This window comes from Dendrobates tinctorius, unplaced genomic scaffold (assembly GCF_039654945.1).
Source record: "Dendrobates tinctorius isolate UK_male_01 unplaced genomic scaffold, ASM3965494v1 ptg000029l, whole genome shotgun sequence".
Lineage (NCBI taxonomy): Eukaryota > Metazoa > Chordata > Amphibia > Anura > Dendrobatidae > Dendrobates > Dendrobates tinctorius.
Window position 1 is genome coordinate 23,190,001 of NW_027361697.1, and position 26,197 is coordinate 23,216,197.

General features: G+C 45.9%; 1 protein-coding gene across 3 annotated transcripts in view; it reads right to left on the reverse strand.

Moving 5' to 3' along the window:
- CDC7 (cell division cycle 7) overlaps positions 1–26,197 on the reverse strand; it is a 76,436-nt gene that overhangs the window by 23,158 nt on the left and 27,081 nt on the right. For 2 of the 3 annotated variants that reach the window (XM_073571475.1, XM_073571476.1), the window contains 5 exons: positions 16,843–16,985; positions 16,505–16,730; positions 15,978–16,073; positions 5,066–5,241; positions 3,634–3,716 (listed from right to left, as the gene is read on the reverse strand). In XM_073571475.1, the coding sequence (XP_073427576.1) occupies positions 3,634–3,716; positions 5,066–5,241; positions 15,978–16,073; positions 16,505–16,730; positions 16,843–16,985 (724 nt within the window). The remainder of the gene's footprint in view (positions 1–3,633; positions 3,717–5,065; positions 5,242–15,977; positions 16,074–16,504; positions 16,731–16,842; positions 16,986–26,197) is intronic. The other variant, XM_073571477.1, reaches the window with a different exon arrangement.

Below are 26,197 nucleotides of genomic sequence, written 5' to 3' on the forward strand. Positions count from 1 at the left end.
CCCCCTTTTTTGGGGGGGGATGTTAATACTCTTTAAAATCCAATAAAGATTACTGGAAATAGTAATGAGAAAAAAAATGTTTTTGGCTTGTGTCACCATTTTTCCCACGAGACCCGGAATGTGATTTTTCCCATTGATGGAGCGGAGCTTGGTTGAGGGCTTTTTTTTGCGCCCTGAGCTGAAGGTTTCATGGATATTAGTTTGGAGTGCATGCGGCGTTCTAATTGTTTTTTACTGTATTTAAGGAGTGATTGTGATTATGTTGTAACAGTAAATGTTCATTTTTCTATTTCTAAAAATGCTTTCATTTATTTTAACCCCTTAATGACCAGCTCAAATTTTTCAAATGGGTCAGGTGTAACCTTATGTGGCAATAACTCTGGAATGTTTCAACATATCCCCAGTGATTGAGACTGTATTTTCGTGATACATTTTATAATAATGGTAATTTTTCTTTATACATAAATTACATAAACACAAAACATATTAGAAATTTTACAAGTTTCTAAAGATTAGAAATGTTCAAACTTTGAATGATTATCCCTTTAATCTAGATCAGAGGTCTTAAACACGTGGCCCACAGGCCTCATGCGGCCCGCGGTGCACCACATGTCTCACTCCCTGAGGCAGGTAGAAGGGGGAAGGCATGCATTCAGGAGCGCGCGATTGCTGTGTGTTCTGTGTGCACAGGACCTGGGATGAGGTCACAGGAGGGGGAGGAGTCAGGGGTCACATGATCAGGGGCCTCAGTTTATGCAAGACGCTGCTGTCTGTGCTGGTTGCCACAGTGCTGGATGCGGGTAAAGCCCCCATTACACACTGCGATATCGCTAGCAATATCACTGCAAAGTCACCGATTTTGTGACGTTGCAGCGATATTGCTAGCGACATCGCTGTGTCTGATTCTTACCTCCGACCGGCTCCCCTGCTGGTTATCGCTGATCGCGCGAGAAGCTGCTGGACCATTTCTCGTCGGTCACTTCCTGCGGCGCTTCCTGCTGTGACGATGAGCGACGCGTGGAGCCGGGCGGGAGGACGCAGGATCGCCGCGTCTGACAGGTAAGTAGCGATCCCCGTCCCCAGCGATGTCGCTAGTGAGATCTGCCTGAGTGGCAGCTCACTAGCGACCACCTAGCGATGCACCAGCGATCCTGACCACGTCATATCGCTGGTCGGGATCGCTGGTGCATCGCTAGGTGTAACGGTACCCTAAGTTTGTGTGTGGGGGTCAGGAGGGATGTAGCAGAGCCGCGTGTGCACGAGGCGTACGGAGCGGAGCCGCGTGTGCACGAGGCGTACGGAGCGGAGCCGCGTGTGCACGAGGCGTACGGAGCGGAGCCGCGTGTGCACGAGGCGTACGGAGCGGAGCCGCGTGTGTATGAAGCGTGCGGAGCGGAGCTGCATGTGTACGAGGTGTGCGGAGCGGAGATGCGCGTGTACGAGGTGTGCAGAGCGGAGATGTGCGTGTACGAGGTGTGCGGAGTGGAGATGTGCGTGTACGAGGTGTGCGGAGTGGAGATGTGCGTGTACGAGGTGTGCGGAGCCACATGTGTACGAGGTGTGGGGAGCGGAGATGTGCGTGTATTTTGGCATGGGGGGACCCCTATTTGAAAGTTCGCACCAGGGCCCATAACTTTGTAGTTACGCCACTGCTCACGCTAGAAGAGAGGAGGAGTGCGCCGCTCCGTAGCGGCTGTGGCCCTGCATGATGACATCTCTCTGGCGCTGTGTAATGACATCACACCAGCGTGCAGAGAGCAGAGGCATGACTTTCCCCCCATTGCTGGATTTTGCAGGTGACTGTGGCTGTGTGTGTACAGCGAGATGATAGCGCCAGCTCACATGCAGAGCCGACACTAACATCCGCTGAGGTAAGCTGTACATCACTGATGACAACCGATCGCGGCCGTTTAACCCCTTAGATACCTCTATCAATTGTGACTGTATTACGTTTGAAAGGAATGCGGCCCGCCAGCTTAAATTTTTTTTTATGTGCGGCCCATTTACTCTGCCGAGTTTGAGACCCCTGATCTAGATAGTCATATCACACAAAATAATTAATAAATAACATTTACTTCATGTCTGATTTACATCAGTGCCAGCTGTAAAAAGTTAGTTTATTAGGATGTTAGAAGCTTTAAAATCGTAGCAGTAATTTTTTTTCCAAAGAAAATTTACAGAACTTATTTTTTTTTAGGGATCTATTCAGTACTGAAGTGACTTTGGGGGACCTAAAACCCCCAAAAGCGAGAACATTTTAAAAACAGCACCCATTAAAAGATTAAGAACTGCTGTCTGGGAGCTTATTTACCCATTAAGGTGCTGTTTAGGAATTAATGCAAAGTGGCACGACAGGAAGAAAAAAATATTTGAATCACCTAAATGTTGCTAACATCTGAATAGGTTCCTATAACCAGCCAGCAGACTGAGGCAGTTATTTGGCTGTGAATTGCCATGGAAGACATCTGGACCACCCAATTATGATCTCATTGTGCCAATGAGGGTAAAGAGAGAGCCCCCAAACTCTTAAGGCTATGTGGCCACGTTGCGTTTAAATCCGGATACTGAAAACCGGACTCCTTCCCAGAAATCGCGCGTTTTTACCGCGATTTTCGCATGCGATATTCAGGAACTTTCCAAGCGATTTGAAGCATCGCTTGGAAAGTGATTGACAGGTTGGTCACACTCGTCTATGACCAGCTTTTTACTATTGAAGCCGCCTATGTGGCCTCAATAGTAAAAGATAGAATATTAAAAATGATTAAAAAAATAAAAAAAAAAATCGGGGTACTGTATATTTACCTTCCGACGTCCCGCGCAGTCTCAGCGACGCTCCCGTTCCCAGCGATGCCTTGCGAGACCTGCCGCAAGGCATTACTGGGAAAGCTGAGGCCCGGGAAGGCTGCGCATGACACTGGAAGGTAAAAATACCCCGATTTTTTATTTTTTATTCTTTTTACAGGGGTATGGTACCCAGGGCCTGGAGGACAGTCTCCTCTCCTCCACACCGTGGGAATCAACCGCACGAGACGCTTAACTTCGCGCATGGTGGGCATAGCCACATGCGGGAAGTAAGCGGTTCTCATGCATTCCTATGAGTGCCGAATCGCGGCAATTCTTTGCGATTCCGCAAAAAAGAATGAGCAAGCTGCGTTTTTTTCCGCGATGCAATTCCACCGCAGAAAAACGCGCAGCATTAGCACAGCATGTGCGGAATGCCATAGGAATGCATGGGGTGCGTTCTGTATAAGCTTTTTAAACGTTTTCGCAGCATTTTCGCGGCAAAAACGCTTAAAAATTGCATCGTGGGCACACAGCCTAAAAGTCACCCAGGACCGGACCATGTCACTAGGGAGTTACCATGGCCTGTGGCAACTCTTCGTATTCTCCTAAGCTGCTAGGTGGACTCACAACCGTCGCTCAAGGGAAGCATCATACAGGCTTCTTCCACATCACAGAAAAAAGTTGAGTGATTACTTTGATAAAAAGTATTTCAATTAATGCAGCATGCAATAATCTTACAATATCCTTTTACATCTGTAAAAAAAAAAAATCCTTGTATCAAATCTAAAATTAGGAATATTTGAAGAACATTAGCAGAAAAGGAAATAATAAAAAATATATGTGACTTACCTGTAGTTTGATTCATGCACTTTGTTAACACTTCTGGGGCACGAAAGCCGGGTGTGCCAGCTCTTGGGGCAACTTGTCTGATTCTTAATATGAAGAGAAAAAATAAAATAAACTAATGTCAGGCAGAATGATAGTAAGAATACAAAAACAAGAATGTCCATGTTAATACTTGTGGTAGCACATAAATGTATCTATAAAAGGACAAACTGCATTCATTTTATTGCAGTGGTTGTAAATCTCAAATTCGTTTATACAAACTCACCATATGTACAATTTAGATCGATTCCTGCACCAAAGAGTTTACAAATGCATCACACCCAGGTAATGAGAGCAATCATTACCATCAGCTAGAAAAATATGTATAGTAGTGTGTCACATTGTATCAGTTCCAGTGTTGCATAGATAGGATACAAATGTATCGACACGAGAGTCCAATCACTGACAGCAAACATCAGAAAAAAGGTGAGAAATTGAAATGCAAAAGTAGGTTATAAGTTGAATAACATTTTGTTTATACGGCAACTGAGCATTATTTACAGAAATCCCCTTTTCCACTTTCCGACATGGGACGTGTATCTATGGTCCTACGTTGGGTGCATGTATGAAGTGGGTTCAAGAGCTTTCCAATCTCTTACAGCCACATTTAAAAGGGATATCAGAGACTAGTATAAAAAAAAAAAAAGAAGTGTGTCTCAGCACTAACAAGCATGTAATTGCTAACCGAGGCAACTAACTGCTTATTGTATCCGGTGCAGGTCATTGACAGCTTCTGCTGGAGGTTCAGCTGTTGACAGGGCAGGACTAATGGTGTCATGCCGATTGAGAGCCGACTTCCTCCAATTAGGCAGTGGGGAGCCTGCTGTCAATCAGCATAACACCAGTAGTTTCGCCCTGTCAACAGGAAAAGAAACTGCTGTTCTGTTGACGTAATATCAGAAGTTTGTAACCGCTCCGTGCCGATGCTCAACAGGCAGGTGTGTAACAACTACATGTTAGTTAATGCATAGGCACTTTTTCTTTTTAGTCCTAGTTATCCCATTTAAGTAGTGCAGTCCAGGAGGGATGTCTGCTCAAAGCCTAAATTCCCCTTTCAAAGTGAACAAGGGGTGCAAATATGTGCTGCCATGGTTTGTTCTAGGTATTACTAATGTGTACAGACCTAGTAAACTATTAAGGTTTTTCATTAAACGACTGCAAGCAAAGATCTTGGAAACCATGAGAAAAACTGCAATATATTAGAAAAGTGCCTAAAGTTACATTGCCAAAATTTGAATACCCCTACAGATAGAATATGCCATTTGATATAACTTGCTCCAACAATGCCGTATACCAGATTATATCTTTGTCCAGTAAGAAGTATAATCAGTTGTAATTGTCAAAAATGGTCATTCCAGTTACCCTAACACGTGGTTCCACATGCTCGGTACATTACCTTGCGAGACAAATCATGCAGACTTGATCTCTTGCATAACAGTCACAGGTCTGGCCACTTGGACTAGTACTGACAGCTTTTTTGGCCACCACTCCACTTGTATTCTTTGTAGTAATAGGCTTTCGGACGGCCAATTTCCTAGATGTTGCATCTGTTATCTTGGGCGGCTTTATGTTCTGTAATGTAAAGTAAAAAAGACTAAAACATTGATGGAACCTTCAGATAAATATATCAGTACATTCAGAAATTTTTTTTAATTTTTTTGACCCATTTTCAACATCGGACTTACTGAGACGTCCCCATTTGCAAACTTGTTGTTTTGAATGGACGTCCAGATGATGGTGCGGCACAGGAGAGGTGTGACGCCATCACAGCAGCTCAGCTCCACAGCCATCATTGGTGGCAGCACCAACCCTGGCTATTTAACCCCCCCTACAGTCAATAGCAACCATGGAATTTGGATAAAAAATAAATGCAAATCTACAGCATTTTAGCAGAAAGTGCTGACACGTCCATGGGTGTAGCAATAGCAGCTAAAATGAAAACATTTATTTGTCATGTTGCTGGTTGCAATTAGAGAACTGGAAAATACTGCACACCATTTTCGTATTACAAAGTCCCTTTGTTTCTCTTGTCATGAAAAAGCGTTATTTATATAACCAGATTTACTACTAATTTACGTGTTGAAAATGCAGCTATTTTGAGACTTAAAACAATGTTTTTTTTGTCATCAACGTATTCCAAGAGCTATAACTTTTTATATTCGCATAGATGGAAAAGAGCTCCCTCCCTCTGTCTAACCACTGTCGTTATTAGCCCTGGCATCGCAAAGGTTAGCAGTTGCGCAGAAACCCTCTCTCTTGCCCCTGCAGCGGTGTCAGACCTCTACTATAATTTGCAGCAAATTAGGTAAAAATTTCGGACTCTGATCCAGCGGCCACATCGGTAGCCCCTGCACACCGCCTCCTATCTGGCAGAATCCTCGGCTCATCTTCTGTTTTTTTTTTTTTTTAGGTCCAGCGAATTCTGGCAGGTAAGGCCTCTTTCACACTTCCGTTTTTTACAATCAGTCACAATCCGCCAGGTTTTGAAAAAAAAACGGATCCTCAAATTTTTTTTGAGGATCCGTTTTTTTTCCCATTGACTTGCATTAATGGCGGATTGTGACGGATTGCTGTCCGTTGCATCCGTTTTTTGTGAGGATCCGCCAAAACCATCCTCCAAAATTTCAAAACGGAGCTTGTAATCTCTCTCTCTCTCTCTCTCTCTCTCTCTCTCTCTCTCTCTCTCTCTCTCTCTCTCTCACCAGCGATTCCTTTAAATTTCTTCATTTTCAGGATCCGTCTGAAAACGGATCCTGTGCCATCCGTTCACATCAGTTGAGAAAGGATCCGCTTGTCCGCCTTTTTGGCGGATTATAACTGATGCAAAAAACTGAAGTGTGAAAGAGGCCTAAGACGTTACTGGGACTCCTGGTCACCCAATACCGAAATATAAAAGGGGGATCGGGGTCCGTTTGGCTTAACTCTAGTATATTGTCTTATTTAAGGGCTCATTAAATAAGACTATTTTTATTCAAAAATAAACACAGCATGCCAGATTTTCCTCCACAAGTCTAATGAGACTCACCCATTCAAATGTATGCGTGTGAGGGAAGAAAAATAAAAATCAGATGCCATACAGAGTCACACTATAGCAACAGATTTTTACAGCTATATTGCAATTCTGTAACATAGGAAACTGGAAACTGAGAAAAGCTGCAGATTGAAATAATAATAATAATAAAAAAAAAAAAAAAAAACACAGATTGCACATGGACTGCACATAGATGACCAGTGAGGGAAAAAAGTTCCACTTTTCTGCACAAAATTGGACCGATTGTTTTTGTATTTACCATGTTCAATATACAGTGGGGAAATAAGTATTAGAACCAAAACCGATTTAGCAAGTTTTCCCACCTACAAAGAATAGAGGTCTGTAATTTTTATTGTGCATTTCAACTGTAATTCAAAATCTTAAAAAAAAAAAAATCACCCCCCCCCCAAAATTTTTTTTTTTTACATTGTAGGATTTTCACATAATTCATTTGCATTTTATTGCATGAAATATGTATTTGAAGACCTACAAACCACCAAGAATTTTGGCTTTCACAAACTTGTTAGATTTTTTTTTTAAAAGCCCTCCTACTCTGCACTCATTACTTGTATAAAAGACACCTGTCCGCACAATCACCCTCCAACCTCTCCACCATGGCCAAGATCGAAAAGCTGTCTGGGGACACCAGGAACAAAATTGTAGTTCAAGGATGGGCTGGGCTACAGGAAAATAGCAAGCAGCTTAGTAAGAAGGCACAATTGGAAAATGGAAGAAACACAAGATGGCTGACAATCTTCCTCGGTCTGAGGCTCCATGCAACATCTCGCCTCGTGGGGTAAGAATGTTTCTGAGAAAAGACAACATGGGAGGACCTGGTCAATGACCTGAAGAGAGCTGGGACCACAGTCTCAAATATTACCATTATTAGAACACTACAACACCACAGATTAAAAACCTTCAAGGCACGCAAGGTCCCCCTGCTCACGCCAGATCATGTCCAGGCCTGTTTGAAGTTCGCCAATGACCATCTGGATGATCCAGAGGGGGCATGGGAGAAGGTCATGTGGTCAAATGAAACCGAAATAGAACTTTTTGGTAACAACTCCACTTGCCATGCTTTTTTTTTTTTTTTTGGGGGGGGGGGGGATGAGTACAACCCCAAGATCACCATCCTAACTGTGAAGCATGGTGAGTGAACATCGTAATTTTGGGGGTGCTTTTCTGCAAAGGGGAAAGGACAACTGCACCGTATTGAAGGGAGAATGGATGGGGTCATGTATGGCAACATTTTGGCCAACAATCTCCTTCCCTCAGTAACAGCAATAAGATAGGCTGTGACTGGGTCTTCCAGCATGATAATGACCCGAAAACCACAGCCAGGGTAACTAAGGAGTGGCTCCGTAAGAAGCATTTCAAGGTCCTGGAGTGGCCTAGCCTGTCTCCTCAACCCAATAGAAAAATCTTTGGATGGCGCTAAAACTCAATGTTGCCAAGCGACAGCGCCGAAACCTGAAAGATCTGGAGAAGATCTGTATAGAGGAGTGGGCCAAAATCAGTCAAGAACTACAGAAGACGTGACCTCTATAATTGCAAACAAAAGGTTCTGTATCAAAACATTAAGTTCTGTTTTTATTTCTAGTGAATGAAATACTTATTTCATGCAATAAAATGCAAATTAATTATGTAAAAATCATACAATCAATTTTTAAAGATTTTGTCTCACAACTGAAGTATACCTACGGTAAAAATCACAGACCTCTCCATTCTTTGTAGGTGTGAAAACTTGCAAAATCAGCAGTGTATCAAACACTTATTGTCCCCACTGTATGGTAAAACTGACCAGGCAATATGATTCTCCAGGTCAGTACGAGTATAGAGATGCCAAACATGTATAGTTTTTCTTATTTAAGTGTTGAAAAAAGGAGATTTTTGTGTACTCACCGTAAAATCTCTCTCTCTTAGCCTCTAATTGGGGGACACAGAACCATGGGTGTTATGCTGCTGTCCACTAGGAGGCGACACTATGCATAATAATAATAATAATAATAATAATAATAAAAAATAATTTTTATATAGCGCTAACATTCCGCAGCGCTTTACAGTTTTGCACACATTTTCATCACTGTCCCCGATGGGGCTCACAATCTGAATTCCCTATCAGTATGTCTTTGGAGTGTGGGAGGAAACCGGAGTACCCGGAGGAAACCCACGCAAACACGGGGAGAACATACAAACTCCTTGCAGATGTGGTCCTTGGTGGGATTCGAACCCAGGACCCCAGCGCTGCAAGGCTGCAGTGCTAACCACTGAGCCACCGTGCTGCCCATTAATCTGAAAAAGATTAACTATGGCTCCTCCCCTGCAGTATACACCCCTGGACGGCGTCAGCCTTCTCCAGTTTTGTGCAAGAGCATTAGGAGGAACGTAACAGAAAAACGACATACATAGCTGCCTTCTTACAGGCATGGTTATGAGCTCAAAGAACAATACGAGAACTCAACCGTAAACAACGGCCCGTAAGGGCAACAGGGTGGGAGCTGTGTCCCCCAATTAGAGGCTAAGAGAAAGATTTTACGGTGAGTACACAAAAATCTCCTTTACTCTGTCGCCTCATTGGGGGACACAGAACCATGGGACGTCCCAAAGCAGTCCCTGGGTGGGAAGCAATGGACGAATATTGTGCTAGCAGGTCCCTAAACTTGGGGCACTGCCGCCTGCAGAACCAGTCTACCCAGGCTCGCATCCGCTGAGGACTGGGTATGAACACTAGTATTTCGTAAATGTGTGTAGGCTAGTCCAAGTGGCCGCCTTACACACTTGTTGTGCCAAAGCCTGGTACCGAATGGCCCAGGAGGCCCCTACTGTCCGCGTAGAGTGTGGCCGTGATACCGGCCGGAGGAGAATTGTTAAGGCGGTAAGCCTCTTGTATGGTGGACTTGATCCACCTGGCAAGGGTGGCTTTGGAAGCCGGCAGACCCTTTCGAACGCCTTCCGGAAGAAGGAAAAGGGAATAAGACTTCCGGAAGGGCGCAGTCCTAGACACGTATATACGCAATGCCCTGACGAGGTCAAGCGTATGCAGAGCCTTCTCCACTCTATGAACCGCAACCGGGCAGAGGGATGGCAATTAAATTTCCTCATTGAGGTGGAAGTTGGACACAAATTTCGGAAGGAAGGATGGGACTGTACGGAGAACCACCTTATCCTGGTGAAAGGCTAGGAAGGGCCGTCTGCAGGAGAGTGCTGACAATTCAGACACCCTGCGAAGCGAGGTGATTGCCACCAGAAAAAACACTTTCTGTGATAGGATGCGGAGTGGGACTTCCTTAAGGGGTTCGAAAGGTGGTGCCTGCAATGCTGTCAGGACCAAGTTGAGGTCCCACGTTTCCAGTGGACGTCTGTAGGGGGAACCAATCGGGAAACCCCCTGGAGAAAGGTCCTTACTTGCGGCTTGTTAGCAATGCGCCTCTGAAAGAGCACCGAGAGCGCTGACACCTGGCTCTTAAGCGAGCCTAGGAATAGCCTGGCGTCCAGGCCCGATTGAAGAAACCCAAGTACCTTTGGGAGGGAATAAGGGAGCGGGACCTGTCCGCGAGATTCGCACTAGGTATATAAAAAAAAAAAAAAAAAAAAAAAAAAAAAGCTCTCCAGGTATGGTAATAAATCTTGGCGGAGGCTGGCTTCCTTGCCCTGATCATGGTCGTAATGACATCCGGTGAGAGCCCTGCCTGGGTTAGAACCCAGGTTTCAAGGGCCACGCCGTCAAATTGAGAGCCCCTGAGTTCTGATGGTAGAACGGACCTTGTGACAGAAGGTCGTGACAGTCGGGGAGACGCCAGGGGGCGCCTGCTGTAAGTTGTACGATGGCGGCGTACCATGTACGTCTGGGCCAGTCCGGCGCGATCAGGATGGTTGGAACTCCCTCGTTTGATCTTCCTAATGACTCTGGAGATCAGGGGGTGGAAAAATGTACAGAAGCTGGAACTGGGTCGAGTCCTGAACCCGCTCCGAGCGACCGTGGGTCGTGTGTCCTGGCCATGAAATTGGAGACCTTGGCATTGAGATGGGATGCCATTAGGTCCACGTGCGGGGTCCCCCAGTGATGGCAGATCTGGTGAAAAATTTCGGGATGGAGAGACCACTCCCCCGAGTCCATTCCTTGTCTGCTGAGGAAGTCGGCTTCCCAGTTGTCCACACCCGGAATGTGGACCGCCGAGAGCACCGACCTCGTGTCTTCCGCCCAGTGGAGGATATGTGCCACTTCTCTCATCGCTTGGGTACTGCGGGTCCCGCCTTGGTGATTCACATATGCCACCGCCGTGGCATTGTCCGACTGTATCCTGATATGAGAGGCTGCCAGCAAGTAATGAAAGGCTCTCAGTGCCAGGAAGATGGCCCGAATTTCCAGGATATTGATGGGCAAGGTCGCTTCCACTAGTGACCACTTGCCTTGTGCCCTGTGATGTAGGTGCACCGCACCCCAACCTGTCAGGCTTGCATCAGTGGTCAGGACCTTCCATTGACCTGAGAGAAAGGATTTTCCCCTTGCAAGCGAAGTTGGCTTGAGCCACCAGTGTAGGGACCTCCTGGTTGACGATGTCAGCCGGAACTCCCTGTTGAGGGAGAAGGGATTCCTGTCCCAAGACTTGAGCATGGCTAGTTGAAGAGGCCTGAGGTGAATCTGGGCAAATGGTACCGCCTCCATCACTGCTACCATCCTGCCGAGGACTCTCATGGCAAACCGGAAAGATCGGGGAGGATTGTGGAGGAGTATGCGAACTCCCAGACGGAGAGCCAGTGCCTTGTCCCTGGGAAGGAGCACCAGACCCGTGGAGGTGTCGAATAGCATCCCTAGGAAGGTCAGGGACTGACTCGGGGTAGTCGATGACTTTTGTAAGTTGGCTAACCAGCCTAGTCGACTCAGAGTGTCGATTGTGATTGAGACGCTGACTTCGCAGTCCTTGAAGGTGGAAGCCTTGATGAGAAGGACGTCCAGGTATGGAACGACTACAATGCCTCTGGAGTGTAGAAAGTCCATGGTGGCTGCCATGATTTTGGTAAACGTCCTGGGAGACGTGGCGAGTCCGAACGGGAGAGCCACGAACTGGTAGTGGTCCTGGTTGATCGCGAACCTGAGAAATCTTTGATGGGCGGGAGCAATTGGTATATGCAGGTATGCGTCTTGTATGTCTATGGAGGCGAGATATTCTCCCTGCGCCATGGACGCAATGATGGACTGAAGGGACTCCATGTGAAAATGACGGACCCGTACATATTTGTTGAGTTGTTTTAGGTCTAGTATGGGCCGGACGCTGCCTCCTTTCTTGGGGACTACGAATAGATTGGAGTAGAACCCTCGGAAGCGTTCGGTCACGGGAACCGGTACTACGACTCCTGCTTGAAGGAGAGAGGAGACCGCCTGGTGAAAGGCATGAGCCTTGTCTGGCGGTTTTGGTGGAACAGAGAGGAAGAACCGGTTCGGTGGACTGGAAGTGAACTCTATCTTGTATCCGGAAGACACTATTTCCCTGTCCCACCTGTCTTCTGTAATAGGCAGCCAGACTTGCTGAAAGAGTAGAAGTCGTCCGCCTACTGGTGGGGTGTCTTCCGGAGTTCGTGAGTCATGATGAAGCGAAATTCTGAGGTTTTCCTCCTTTGGGCTTCGCCTGGCCTGCTTTCGACTGCCAGGTCCTGTCCGGCCTCTGCGCCGCCCGTGGGTTGTCCCTGCGTGGAGAGCGGTTACGATTTTGTGCTGGGCGCGAGACTGACCAGCCCGAAGAATTCCGAAAGGATCGGAATTGTGTTTGGTTACGCCGTTTAAACGTGTGTTTAGGTTTGAGTTGAGGGAGAGAGGTACTCTTATCCCCAGTGGCGTTGGATATCATTGTGTCCAACTTTTCACCGAAAAGCCGTCCACTGCAGTACGGGAGATGCGTGAGGGATTTCTTTGAGGCCGCATCCGCTTTCCATTCCCGCAGCCAGAGGATACGCCGAATTGTGATGGCGTTTGCTGCTATCCCCGCTACACCTGTTGCGGAGTCAAGGGCTGCATGAAGCATGTAATCTGCTACTACTGCTATTTGAACCGCATGGTCCGACAGCTGAGGATTTGAAGTTTGAAGGCCATCTTGCAATGTTTTGGCCCAAGCCAGAATGGCCGTGGCCACCCAAACTGAAGCAAATGCGGGGGCCAGAGAGGTCCCTGCCACTTCGAACACTGAGCGAGCCATGCGTTCTGTCGGTCTGCTGTGTCCCTGAGGGTTGAGCTATCTGGCAGTGAGAGGAGGGTCTGTGCTGCTAGTCTAGAGACTGGGGGGTCCACTTCGGGTGGATCTGCCCACTGATTGGAGTCTTTTTTGTGGGAAGGGGTACCTAGCTTCTAAATCTTTACGATTGGTGAATTTTTTATCAGGCTGTGCAAACTGCTTGGTAAGGATCGTTTGAAATTCCGGGTGGTTAGTGAAAACCTTAGGTGGTTTCAGAACACCTTCAAAGCAAATCTTGTGTTCTGGGACTTCCGGGTTTGGATCGGAAATGTCCAGCACCCGATGGATGGAAGATATTATGTCCTCAACTAGCGCTGTGTTGCTAGGGGGACAAGGGACCAGAAACCTCTCTGTCTCATTGTCTGAGTCACAGATGCCTTCTGAATCCTGCGTATCGCTCAGGTGTTCCCTGGTGGGTGAGCTGGGGCGGAGGTCTTCTTGCGGAGCTCTGCGTTGTCTGTCTCTGGTAGGGGACGGTCTAGGCGACCTGGGACCACGGTGTCTCTCCCTGGAGGGGGATGACCGTGTGCTATGGGATGACGCAGAGGAACGCGACGTGTGTGTCCGATTACGTCTGGGAGAGCCAGAAACGGCCTGTCCCTGGGTGGAGCTGTCCCTTTGCTGGATAACACTCATAGGCGAGACATGACCCTGCAGAGCCTGGAGTAATGTGGAGGTCAGGTTATCTATGGACTGTGTCAGACTGCGACATCTGGGTAGCCCATTCCGGCGTGGTAGCGGCCACTGAAGCAATGATAGGGGCTTCCTGGGGCTCTGACACAGTATTTTTGATACACTCCTTGCAGTGCGGGTACGTGCTGCCACTGGGGAGAGTGGCTTTGCAGTCTGTGCAGAAAGCATAAAAACAGTCCTGCCTGGTTCTTTTCCTTGAGCCCGGCATAGTGCACAGAGGCAGGCTAGCAGAGGACTGTGCAGGGGTAACTACGCAGGGGAGCTATAGGAAAACCTTGTAGGTAATATGGATTCACAGCCGAGTAAAGAGAACCTGGCTGTGATCTTACCCCACCAGTGTGCCCCTAGGTCCAGCGCTGACAATTCACAGTCCTGTGCCCCCCGGAGACTGCTGGCGTTGCTGCTGCTGTATGGGACAGCGTCTGCTGCAGCGAAGATGGCTGCCGAGAAGATGAGGAAGAAGGGGGCGGAGAGCTGAGAAAGAGCGCGCAAAGATGTGAAAAAAACACGCCCTTTCTGCCTCGATCCGCCCCTTCTATGACACTGTGGAGTGTCATATTTGTCATCTGGGGGCGGAGAGGAGGCGGCGACCTCAGCTAGGCCAAAGCCGCGGCCTAAATTAGATTTCAATGCCCAGGAAGGGCTGCAGGCCGGCGCGGTAGTCCGATTTGGGGGGTGTCGGATTGTTACCGGACCCCCCCGGATTGAAAGGCAGGCTAGCGGTGGGGCCACAACCTGAAGCGGGGCCCTGTGGTGGGTTCCTCTGCAGCGCTGTAGACTAATGCTGCCGCAGACACAGGGGTGCATAGAGCCCTTTGTCTGCATGTACTATGCCTGCCTGCACTGCCCCCGGCCTCGACAGGAGCCCGCAGCTGGCTGGGGTCCCTGGATGCTGCGTAGGTTGCCATGGACAGACCCTACCTGCGGCGTCTCAACCTAATACCCCCAGAGGGGGATTAGGGAGGGTGCTGCTGTCACCGTCAGGGGGCTTCTTCCTCGCCTCGACCCCAACCCAAAACCAAAAGGAATTGTGGAAGGAGGGGGGGTCTCAACTTCGAACCAGCACCCGCAGGACTGGGGAAGGAGCGACATGGGGAACCGCCATCTCAACTTCAACTGGGCACCCCATAATAGGGGGCCGAGGAAGGAGCCATGCCGGGAGTCTCACTGAGGAGACCCACTTTTCTTCATCTGTCATCCGAAGAAAAAAAACGGGAAAAAATTCTTTAGGTGTGCCTCCTTGCGACACTAAGCAAAAACTGGAGAAGGCTGACGCCATCCAGGGGTGTATACTGCAGAGGAGGAGCCATAGTTAATCTTTTTCAGATTATGCATAGTGTCGCCTCCTAGTGGACAGCAGCATAACACCCATGGTTCTGTGTCCCCCAATGAGGCGACAGAGTAAAAAATCCAAAATTTGTAAGAAAAAACATTTCGCTTGGGTCACCATTTTCTGAGATCTGGGGCTGAGTGAAGGATTATTTTCTGCACCCAAGCTGACATTTTTATTGACAACAATCTGGGGTAGATACAATGTTTTGATCGCCTATTATTGCACTGTTGATGCAGCCAAAAAATTTAAGTCTGATGTTTTGATTTTCTCGTTACACCGTTTACTGATGGGATTAATTTATTTTATAGTTTGACAGATCGGAAGATCGGACTTTTATGAGCTTAGCGATACCAAATGTGTAATTTTTTTATCGGATTATTTTTAATGGGGGTGATTTGAACTTGTGCTTTTATTTTTTTCATATTTTTAAACCTTTTGTTTACTGTACTTAATAGTCCCCTTAGGAGACTTGAAGCTGCGATCATCCAATCGCTTGTGTTATACATCCAATCGCTTGTTATACATAGCAGGGCTTGACCACTGCTATGTATAGCAGAAATCACAATCTCCTATAAATGCCGGCCAGGAGCTGGCGTTTACAGGAAGATCGTAATGATCTGCATGGGGGTCATCAGCAGACCCCCTGCTATCATGAAAACCCATCAGCGCTCACATGACAGGGGAGCCGATGAGTAGGATGAATTACATGCTTCCGACCAACGCATGTTAAATGATTGATAGTGGGATTTAACAAGTTATCAGCCTTGAGCGGAGCACTGCGCCACCTATAGCTGTTAAAAGGCACAGGATGACAGGATGATCAGTTAAAATCAGTCATCATATGCAGGGAAAGACTACCTTTGATGTAAATATAAGTCAAAGCTCATGAAAGGGTTAAAAGTGCCACACAGAGAGGACATTCTGCCCGTCTCCATTAAGCCTGTCAAACAAAAAATAAAAAAATTAAAACTGTGCACCATTTTAATATGCTAGGGCTTTTATTTATTCAGGGTGTTAAACTTACTTTTTGAGTATTGACTTCATGGATGACAGCACTACGAACATTAAAATTCCTCTCTCCAAACACAGATCTTTGCAGTGGTCCGCCAAGCAATCCCTCCTAGAAAACGCATCCAAATAGAGCATAATAAGAATTCAATCTATGACACTTTACAGAAGATAACATATTTAGGGAGTGAAATAAAATAAGAACAGCTGCATGCATGATTTAGGCGCATAAACCCTTTCCATGTGCAAGAAGAACACTGTCTAGACAGAGTAATAAACATCATAACAAGCAACATCATCACAAACACTCGCTGGAACAGACAAGACTTCTGCTAATGCAGACAGATTGAGAAAAAGGGAGAAGTTTGCACTGTTACACTTAATGACAAGCAATCCACAGTTGCTTAAAATGAGAGATAGCTGGTAGTGGTGACAAGGAAATAAAACAAACATGCAAACATTTTGCAACTAGGTATGGAGGATGATTAATATTTGATTTTGATTTCCAGCATACAGAAAAGAAGGAAAAAAATAACTCAGAACCTTTCCACTTTTTCCTGGATTTATCTGTGAATGTGACCAATGTCTTTTAACAGACTGTTTTGTTGAGGAAGGTAGAACTATTTCTCTAGGTACTGGTATATTTCCTGAATTTGTGTGAAGGTGACTTTGTGAGCAACTCCCCTGTTTTTTGGAATGGAGGACTTTAAGAAGATCTATTTGAGTATCTGGTGTTCCTTGGGCCAATCCAAAATCTACCAATGCATACCTACAAGAAAGAAAACCGCATATAATTACAATAGTATATTTTACAATTTATGAAACAGGTATTCTGTGCGGGATCGGGATTTTACAGCGATGTAATCTAGACACACACTTACTGTTTTAGTCGTCTGTTGTACAAAAAGTTACTAGGTTTAACATCTCGGTGAACAATGCCAAAATGGTGGATACGTTTTAAAGCTTTGAACAAATTGAACATGTATTCCTTCGCTTCTTGAAAGCTTAAGGAATGCAAAATATCCTGCAACAGAGTGGAAAAAAATAAACCATAATCGGACTAATCAACAAAAAAATTAAGTAAATCAGGGGTCAATAAGTGTAGGCTAACAAAGAACCCCCTTAGAAAAACATTTGAATATGTATACATTAAAAACATAGGACTACCCAAAATGCAGGTTATGTAAAAAATACAAGTACCACAACAGAGCCAGGTAGGCAAAGTAAGGCTGTCTTCCAAACTTCTGTCTTAACACTTGATCCTGGATGCCGTGGAGTTTGGCACCCTGATATTTAATGACAACAGTGCCCCCGCTCCTCAACGACTGTCCCCAATGCGCATTTCTATAACCCTGACAGCTTAAATAACACAATGTTTGCTATGTAACACCATACAAACTGTGCTTCATAGTCCAAAAAGAGAAAAATAACCAAATTGTGCAATTAAAGGGTTATACGAGTCAAATATATTAAAAAAAAAAAAAAAAAAAAAAAAAACAGGACAAACTCAGGCTATAATATAGATCAATACTTATCAGATCATAATCTAAACCTACCTCAACACGTTTCCCCAAATGGTTGATCAGTTGGCCGATATCAAGTCTTAGTAGAAGGATGAATGTGCCAGACCTGCATTGTCTGCAGATCTATGCTGCACATGCGCCAGCCTTTGTGAATCCCCTAGAGCAGATATGGGAAAAGTGCAGCCCGCGGGAAACATCTGGCTCTTTGGCTGTCTCAGTCCAGCCCCCCAGACCGAGACAGCCGAGGGGCTGGAAAACAGTGGTCCACGAGCCACACCGTGCCCGCCCACTGTCTCCATAGACGCCGCTGACTGCATTGTTGGAGTAGGGGCCTCCGGCCACTTCCTCCACCAATCAGTGTGAAACGGCTGACGCGATAACATCATTTAATCGCGTCAGCTGTGTGCTGCGGTGCAGAGTCAGCGCACCGGAGACAGAGAGACAAGCAGAGCGCCAGGGAGAAGGACCGAGGTGAGTATGTGGTGTTCATTTTTTTCATGTGTATGGGATGTTTGGGTGGGCATGAGGAGGCTATGGGGGTGACATGCAGCACATGGGGAGGCTATGGGGGTCTTGTGCTGCACAAGGGGAGGCTATTGGGGGGTGACATACAGCACATGGGGAGGGCTATAGGGGTGTTGTGTTGCACAAGGGGAGGCTATGGGCCGTTTTGCAGTATATAGTGAGGCTCATGCAGTATATATAGAGAGGCTGTGTGGGGCTCATGCAGTATATATACAGAGACTGTGTGGGGCTCATGCAGTATATACTGTACAGAGGCAGTGTGGGGCTCTTACAGTATAAGGTGGGGCTCATATGATATACAGAATCAGCTGTACTTGGGTTAAAACGATATTTAGGAGGATGTCAGCATACTTAATTCTGCTCAATATTAAGTGATACAATTAATATAATTATCAATAATATACCGTAATTATAATATATTGATATCAATACTGAGAAGAATTAATTTTGGCCTATTGGTTCGGCCCTCGACAACAGTCCTGGTCTCTCATGTGGCCCCCTCAGGAAAATTAACTGTCCACCCCTGCCCTAGAGGTATTCAGCTGTATCGTCACCAGTGACAAGAATACTGTGCGGGCATCAGGTTTCGTGTGCACATACCGGAAGACGAGTGTGTTCCACTTTGGAACACACCGTATATAACTGGAGATGGGCGGACACCTGGATGTTTGGCTCTGATGGGCTCAGCCGAACAGTTACAAAAAAATTAGGGTAACAGAACAGTACCCGAACCCCATTCACTTGAATGGGGGGCCTGAACATCCAGTGTTTGCCACGACTACGGCTCCCATTAGCCGACACCTGCTGCCGCTAATAACAGCGAGCAGGAGCGGCTGGTGGGAGTATTCATCAGTAGGCGCCTGTGCTGTAAATAAAGAAAAAAAAAAAAAAAAAAACCGGTGTGAGTTCCCCTGTATTTTTGATAACCAGCCAGGAAAAACACAGTTGGAGGCTGCAACCCTCAGCTGTCAGCATTAGCAAAGCTGGTTATAGAGAATAGAGGGGTTCCCACTCTGATTTTTTTAATTAAATATATGAAAAATAAAAGGGGACATCAACCTCATAAATATGAACCCCACTTGCCACCCTCTATTCCTGATAACTATAAAATATAATAAAAAAATACAGGGACAAACACGCGTTATTTTTTTAAAATTATTTACAGCGCAGGCTGATGAATACTCCCATAAGCCGTTCTTGCTCTCACAGCTGCATATAGTGGCAGAAGGCGTCGGCTGATGGGAGCAGTAATCCCATCAGCCGACACCAATGTCAGGAAGTGCACGTCAGGAATTCAAGTGCTTATAATGCAAACCCAGGGTATGCGTCTCAATGCTGGAATCTCTGGCAGCGGCATTTAACACAGTCAAGAAGTCGCTTCATTCCACCCAGGGTTCTGCTTGCTAATGACCCCCCCATGCCTGTCATTACAATCTTCCTGTGAAAGATAGCCTGTGTTCATAGGAGATCCTGATTTTAGCAATACATAGCAAAGCTGATGCACTACTGTGTATAGTACAAGCAAACAGACGATCGCAGCTCCAAGTTTCTTAAGAGGACTATAAAATACAGTAAAAACCAAACACACGTTAAAAAGGGGAAGTTCAACCATATAAGCGTGATGCCCTTCAGAGTGTAAGGCTAAGTGCACACGTACCGGAACTCTCGCGGAAATTACCGCGAGAATTCCGGAATTCCAGTTCGCGGGAAAATCGCATTTTAAATTCCCGCGATTTTCCCGCGGAAAAACTAGCGATCTGCAAGCGTAATTAGCTTGCAAAATGCTAGCGTTTTCCAAGTGATCTGTAGCATCGCTTGGAGAACTGATTGACAGGTTGGTCACACTCGTCAAACATAGTGTTTGACAAGTGTGACCAACTTTTTACTACTGAGGCCGCCTATGCAGCATCAGTAGTAAAAGATAGAATGTAAAAAAAAAAAATAAAAAAATGGTGTTATTCTCACCCTCCGACGTCCCGCACAGCCGTTCCCAGTAATCCTTTGTGAAAATGCCCGCGATGATGTCCGTTCTCGCGGGATCGCGATGTCTCGCGGTAATTCGCGATGACGTCGCGCGAATGACCGTGAGACTTCGCGATCCCGCGAGAACGGACGCCATCGTGGGCATTTTCGCAAAGGATTACTGGGAACGAGAGCGTTGAGAGAGGCGGGAAGACTGCGCGGGACGTCGGAGGGTGAGAACAACAATATTTTTTATTTTAAATTCTATTTTTTACAGGGATATGGTACCCAAAGCCCGGAGGACAGTCTCCTCTCCTCCGGACCGTGGGTACCATCCGCAATTGTTCTGCTTACTTTCCGCATGGTGTGCACAGCCACATGCGGGAGGTAAGCGGAACAATGCATTCCTATGGGTGCGGGATCGCCGCGATCCCGCAAATTAATGAGCATGCTGCGGTTTTTACCGCGAAGCGATTCCGCCGCGATAAAAACCGCAGCATTAGCACAGCATTGCGGAATCCCACAGGAATGCATGGGATGCTTATTTTTCGCGGTTAAAACCGCCGCGAAAAAAATGCCACGTGTGAACTCAGCCTAAAAGGAACTGCCCGGGACAAAACAACAGTTTTTCTATCAGCAAGGCAAACCATCAATAGGAGACTGATGGTAAACCAAAATCTGGCACCCCTGATGATCAGATGAAATCTGTTCTGGAGGTTGCCAGATAAAAGTGATGTACGGGGCAGAACACAACAACTCTATGTATTTAGAACAAAAGCAACTGATACATATTAAATATCTTGGATGGTCATATGCCTGATTCATGGACCAACAACAGTCACTATGGACACTCCAAACACGGCAGATCCTACACAATACCCACGGAGTAAAAATCCAATTCAGATTATTTAAAAATCCATATTTAATACCAAATTACTGACATACAAAAAATAGACTTTGACAACAAGGCACATACAGAACTCATGTGTGAAGGAAAACATATACTGTAATAACAGAAATGGCTAGCTAACAGACCACACAGATACTGCACTCTATAAGGAATTGTATAGCATATATTCAAAAAAAAAGTGCATAGTGCAAATAAAGTACAGTAACTACAAAGGAGAACCTCCCCCATAAAGTACAAGGGGATAACGAAAAGCGCATTGGGCTGCCACTGGACATATATTGGCAGATGAATGAGGAGCTTACCCATAAAGTATCTGCCAGTATGTCCAGTAGTAGCCCCGACGCGCGTTTCGTGTGGGCTTCCTCAGGGGGCTGAAACGCACGTCGGGGCTGCCACTAGATATATACTGGCAGATAATTTATGGTTAAACTCATCATTCCTTTTAGGGTTATTCCCTTATACTTTATGGGAGATTCCTCTTTGTAGTTACTGCACTTTATTAGCACTATGCACTTTTTTGTATATATGCTGTACAAATCCCTTATAGGGTGCAGTATTTGTGTGATCTGTTAGCTAGCCTTTTATGTTATTACAGTATATGTTTTCCTTCACACATGAGTTCTGTATATGCCTTGTTGTCATAGTCCATTTATTGTATGTCAGTAATTTGGTAATAAAAATATTATTGAGTTTTATGTAATCTTTTTTGGACTTTTACTCCGTGGGTATTGTGTAAGCTCTATTTATTTAGTTGACTTAACCTCTTAACAACCGGAGGTATTTTCGTTTTTGCGAAACTTTCGTTTTTTGCTCCCCATCTTCACAAAACCATAACTTTTTTATATTTTTCAATGAAGATGATGAACTCCAGCACTCAAGAATGTCTCAATTTATTAATGCAACAAAAGGTATAACAAAATCGTTATCTTTCTCAACTGGTGGATCCAAAAAGAAACACAGACACATGTAGATTAACTTTTCGGTGTAATGTTGCCTTTTCAAAGAAATGTCTGTTTCTGCAAAGACAGGACAGATTTACTATAACCTATAAGTAGATTTAAATAGATGTAAAAAAAAAAAGTATGAAGAAAAAGAAAAGGGTCCTCAAGTGCATAAACAGATTCTTTTAATATCATGCAATAATTAGTTAGGTCCATATATATTTGGACAGAGACAACATTTTTCTAATTTTGGTTCTAGACATTACCACAATGAATTTTAAACAAAACAATTCAGATGCAGTTGAAGTTCAGACTTTCAGCTTTCATTTGAGGGTATCCACATTAAAATTGGATGAAGGGTTTAGGAATTTCAGCTCCTTAAAGGGAAGGTGCCATCCCAAAAAATTTTTTTCAGCAATTGAAAAAATGTAAAGAATTAATGTTTACATTTTCTTAAAAAATATTATCATTTGTTTTTAATTTTGTAAAATATGAAAAATAATTTTAAAAAGTTTGGCATTTCCACTTGTTAACACTAGGGGGAGCAGCTACTGAAGTTTGGCACAAAAACGTAGTGTACAACTAGCTCACAGTACTGTCCTGCAGTAATTATGGGCGTACAGTGTCCATGATGTTTGATTTTGATATATGATCATGCCCTAAAATGGACACTGTATGGGCGGAATCTGCTGTCATGGGTGTGATGTCACTCCTCTCCTCCCCTACTGGGTGCTTGCTAAGGGAAAAGAGAGGACGACATCTAGGAACACAGTGAGCAGCCATTTTGATGGGGCCTGCAAAGTTATACTGACTGTCTTTTCATGTAAAGTCTGGATCAGAACAGGTCACCAATCAGCAGAAATGTTTCCTGGATTTCTGTGGAGCAGACAAGAAGACGGTCCATCCTTGTGTATAAAACACAGCGCTCTATGTACAATCCCTGGCACCGAACAGGGTGCCCCCTCATAGACCAGCACACTGCTCTCCTGAAACACTCTGTGCTGCTGTCACCCTGCTCCTTCCTCCATATATCAGGCGCCTGTCGCCTTGCTTTCACACATCGCCAGGACAGGATCTGAGGAGAGGAATGGGGTCTTCAGTCACCGAGGATGGCAGGCAGCAAGGATTCTGGGAGCAGGGTGACAGCAGCACAGAGTATTTCAGGAGAGCAGTGCGCTGGTCTATGGGGGGCACAGAGGGAGATATATGGGGGAGGAGCACGGAGACAGCAGCACAGAGTATTTAAGGAGAGCAGTGTGCTGGTCTATGGGGGGCACAGAGAGAGATATATGGTAGAGGGAGTAGAGTGACAGCAGCACAGAGTATTTCAGGAGAGCAGTGCGCTGGTCTATGGGGGGCAAAGAGGGAGATATATGGGGGAGGAGCAGGGTGACAGCAGCACAGAGTATTTCAGGAGAGCAGTGCGCTGGTCTATGGGGGGCACAGAGGGAGATATATGGGGGAGGAGCAGGGAGACAGCAGCACAGAGTATTTCAGGAGAGCAGTGTGCTGGTCCATGGGGGGCACACAGAGAGATACAGTATATGGTAGAGGGAGTAGAGTGACAGCAGCACACAGTATTTCAGGAGAGCAGTGCGCTGGTCTATGGGGGCACAGAGGGAGATATATGAGGGAGGAGCAGGGAGACAGCAGCACAGAAATCCAGGAAACATTTCTGCTGATTGATGGCCTGTTCTGATCCAGACTTTGCATGCAAGACCCCTTTTCCCTGCTCAGATCCTGTCCTGGCGATGTGTGAAAGCAAGGCGACAGGCGCAGTCCGGGGTGACGCTGGGAAGCAGGCTGGGGGGGAATGGAGCCATACAGTAACGATAAAAATGAGACCCCTCTCTTCAGCTGCCTCCCCAGCCCTCCCCTGACTGCACCTATTACCCCTGACCCGTGTGCAGGTGCTCAGCCAGAACCACCCTAGAATGGGTACCCTTTTAGCAGATCACAAATAATACCGCCATATACTTCACACACAATGCCGCCATATAGATCATACACAATACCACCACGTAGATCACACATAAAACCAGCAGGGTGACAGCAGCACAGAGTATTTCAGGAGAGCAGTATCAAACGGCAGACAGTATCACACAGGATAGGAATAGATACACGGCTCAGCAGACAGTATCACACAGGATAGGAATAGATACACGGCTCAGCAGACAGTATCACACAGGAGAGGATGAGATACACGGTTCAGCAGTCAGTATCACACAGGAGAGGATTAGGTACACGGCTCAGCAGACAGTATCACACAGGAGGATTAGATACACGGCTCAGCAGACAGTATCACACAGGATAGGATTAGATACACGGCTCAGCAGACAGTATCACACAGGAGAGGATTAGATACACAGTTCAGCAGTCAGTATCACACAGGAGAGGATTAGATACACAGTTCAGCAGTCAGTATCACACAGGAGGATTAGATACACGGCTCAGCAGTCAGTATCACACAGGAGAGGATTAGATACACGGCTCAGCAGGCAATATCACATAGGAGAGGATTAGATACACGGCTCAGCAGGCAGTATCACACAGGATAGGATTAGATACACGGCTCAGCAGACAGTATCACAGGAGAGGATTAGATACACAGCTCAGCAGTCAGTATCACACAGGATAGGATTAGATACACGGCTCAGCAGTCAGTATAACACAGGATAGGATTAGATACACAGCTCAGCAGTCAGTATCACACAGGATAGGATTAGATACACGGCTCAGCAGACAGTATCACAGGAGAGGATTAGATACACGGCTCAGCAGTCAGTATCACACAGGAGAGGATTAGATACACGGCTCAGCAGGCAGTATCACACAAGACAGTATTACAGATATGCCCACACTGGTGTAACTGCCCCCCCCCATACACTAGACTATGGGCTGTATATGTCACTGTCCTCCTCAGACAGCCATAAATGCTCTCATAAAAGCAAAGGTGTCAGATTACCGGAGATCACTGGGGCTGTGTGTGAGTGAGGAGGCGGAGAGAGAGCAGGAGGACAGGGGAGCTGGAGCAGGAAGCACGGTGCAGAAAGTGGAGCTCAGCAGATAGCACTGGGCTACAGTAAAATGGCGCCCAGCCCCACCTACAGCAGTGAATGGTGCAGACCACAGGGGCGTGCCCAGTTCACTGCTAATGAGGCTGCATGGTGGGGTCGGGAACCGACCGCAGTCTCCTATGTCCAGGGACGGCCATATTTGCAGACTGTATGAGTCCTCCACAGATCTGCAAATCAAGATGGCAGCGCCCAGTGGCTACATTAAAACATTATTACAAACAAACCATAAATCCTAGTTAGTACAACATTTGCTTTAACAACATGTTTTGTTACTTACTCTTTTTTTTGCAAATTATATAAAATTGCGGCACCTTCCCTTTAACATGTGCCACCCTGTTTTTAAAGGGACCAAAAGTAATTGGACAATTGACTCCAAGGCTATTTCTTGGACAGGTGGGGGCAATCCCTTCATTATGTCATTCTCAATTAAGCAGATAAAAGGCCTGGAGTTGATTTGAGGTGTGGTGCTTGCATTTGGAAGGTTTTGCTGTGAAGGAAACATGTGCGGTCAAAGGAGCTCTCCATGCAGGTGAAACAAGCCATCCTTAAGCTGCAAAAACAGAAAATACCCATCCGAGAAATTGCTACAACATTAGGAGTGGCAAAATCTACAGTTTGGTACATCCTGAGAAAGAAAGCAAGCACTGGTGAACTCATCAATGCAAAAAGACCTGGGCGCCCACGGAAGACAATAGTGGTGGATGATCGCAGAATAATCTCCATGGTGAAGAGAAACCCCTTCACAACAGCCAACCAAGTGAACAACACTCTCTAGGAGGTAGGCGTATCAATATACAAATCTACCATAAAGAGAAGACTGCATGAAAGTAAATACAGAGGGTTCACTGCACGGTGCAAGCCACTCATAAGCATCAAGAATCAAAAGGCTAGACTGGACTTTGCTAAAAAAAAAAAAAAAAAAAACATCTGAAAAAGCCAGCACAGTTCTGGAAGAACATTCTTTGGACAGATGAAACCAAGATAAACCTCTATCAGAATGATGGAAAGAGAAAAGTATGGTGAAGGCGTGGTACAGCTCATGATCCAAAGCATACCACATCATCTGTAAAACTTGGCAGAGGCAGTGTGATGGCTTGGGTATGCATGGCTGCCAGTGGCACTGGGTCACTAGTGTTTATTGATGATGTGACACAGGACAGAAGCAGCCGAATGAATTCTGAGGCATTCAGAGCCATACTGTGTGCTCAGATCCAGCCAAATGCAGCCAAACTCATACTACAGATGGACAATGACCCAAAACATAAAGCCAAAGCAACCCAGAAGTTTATTAAAGCAAA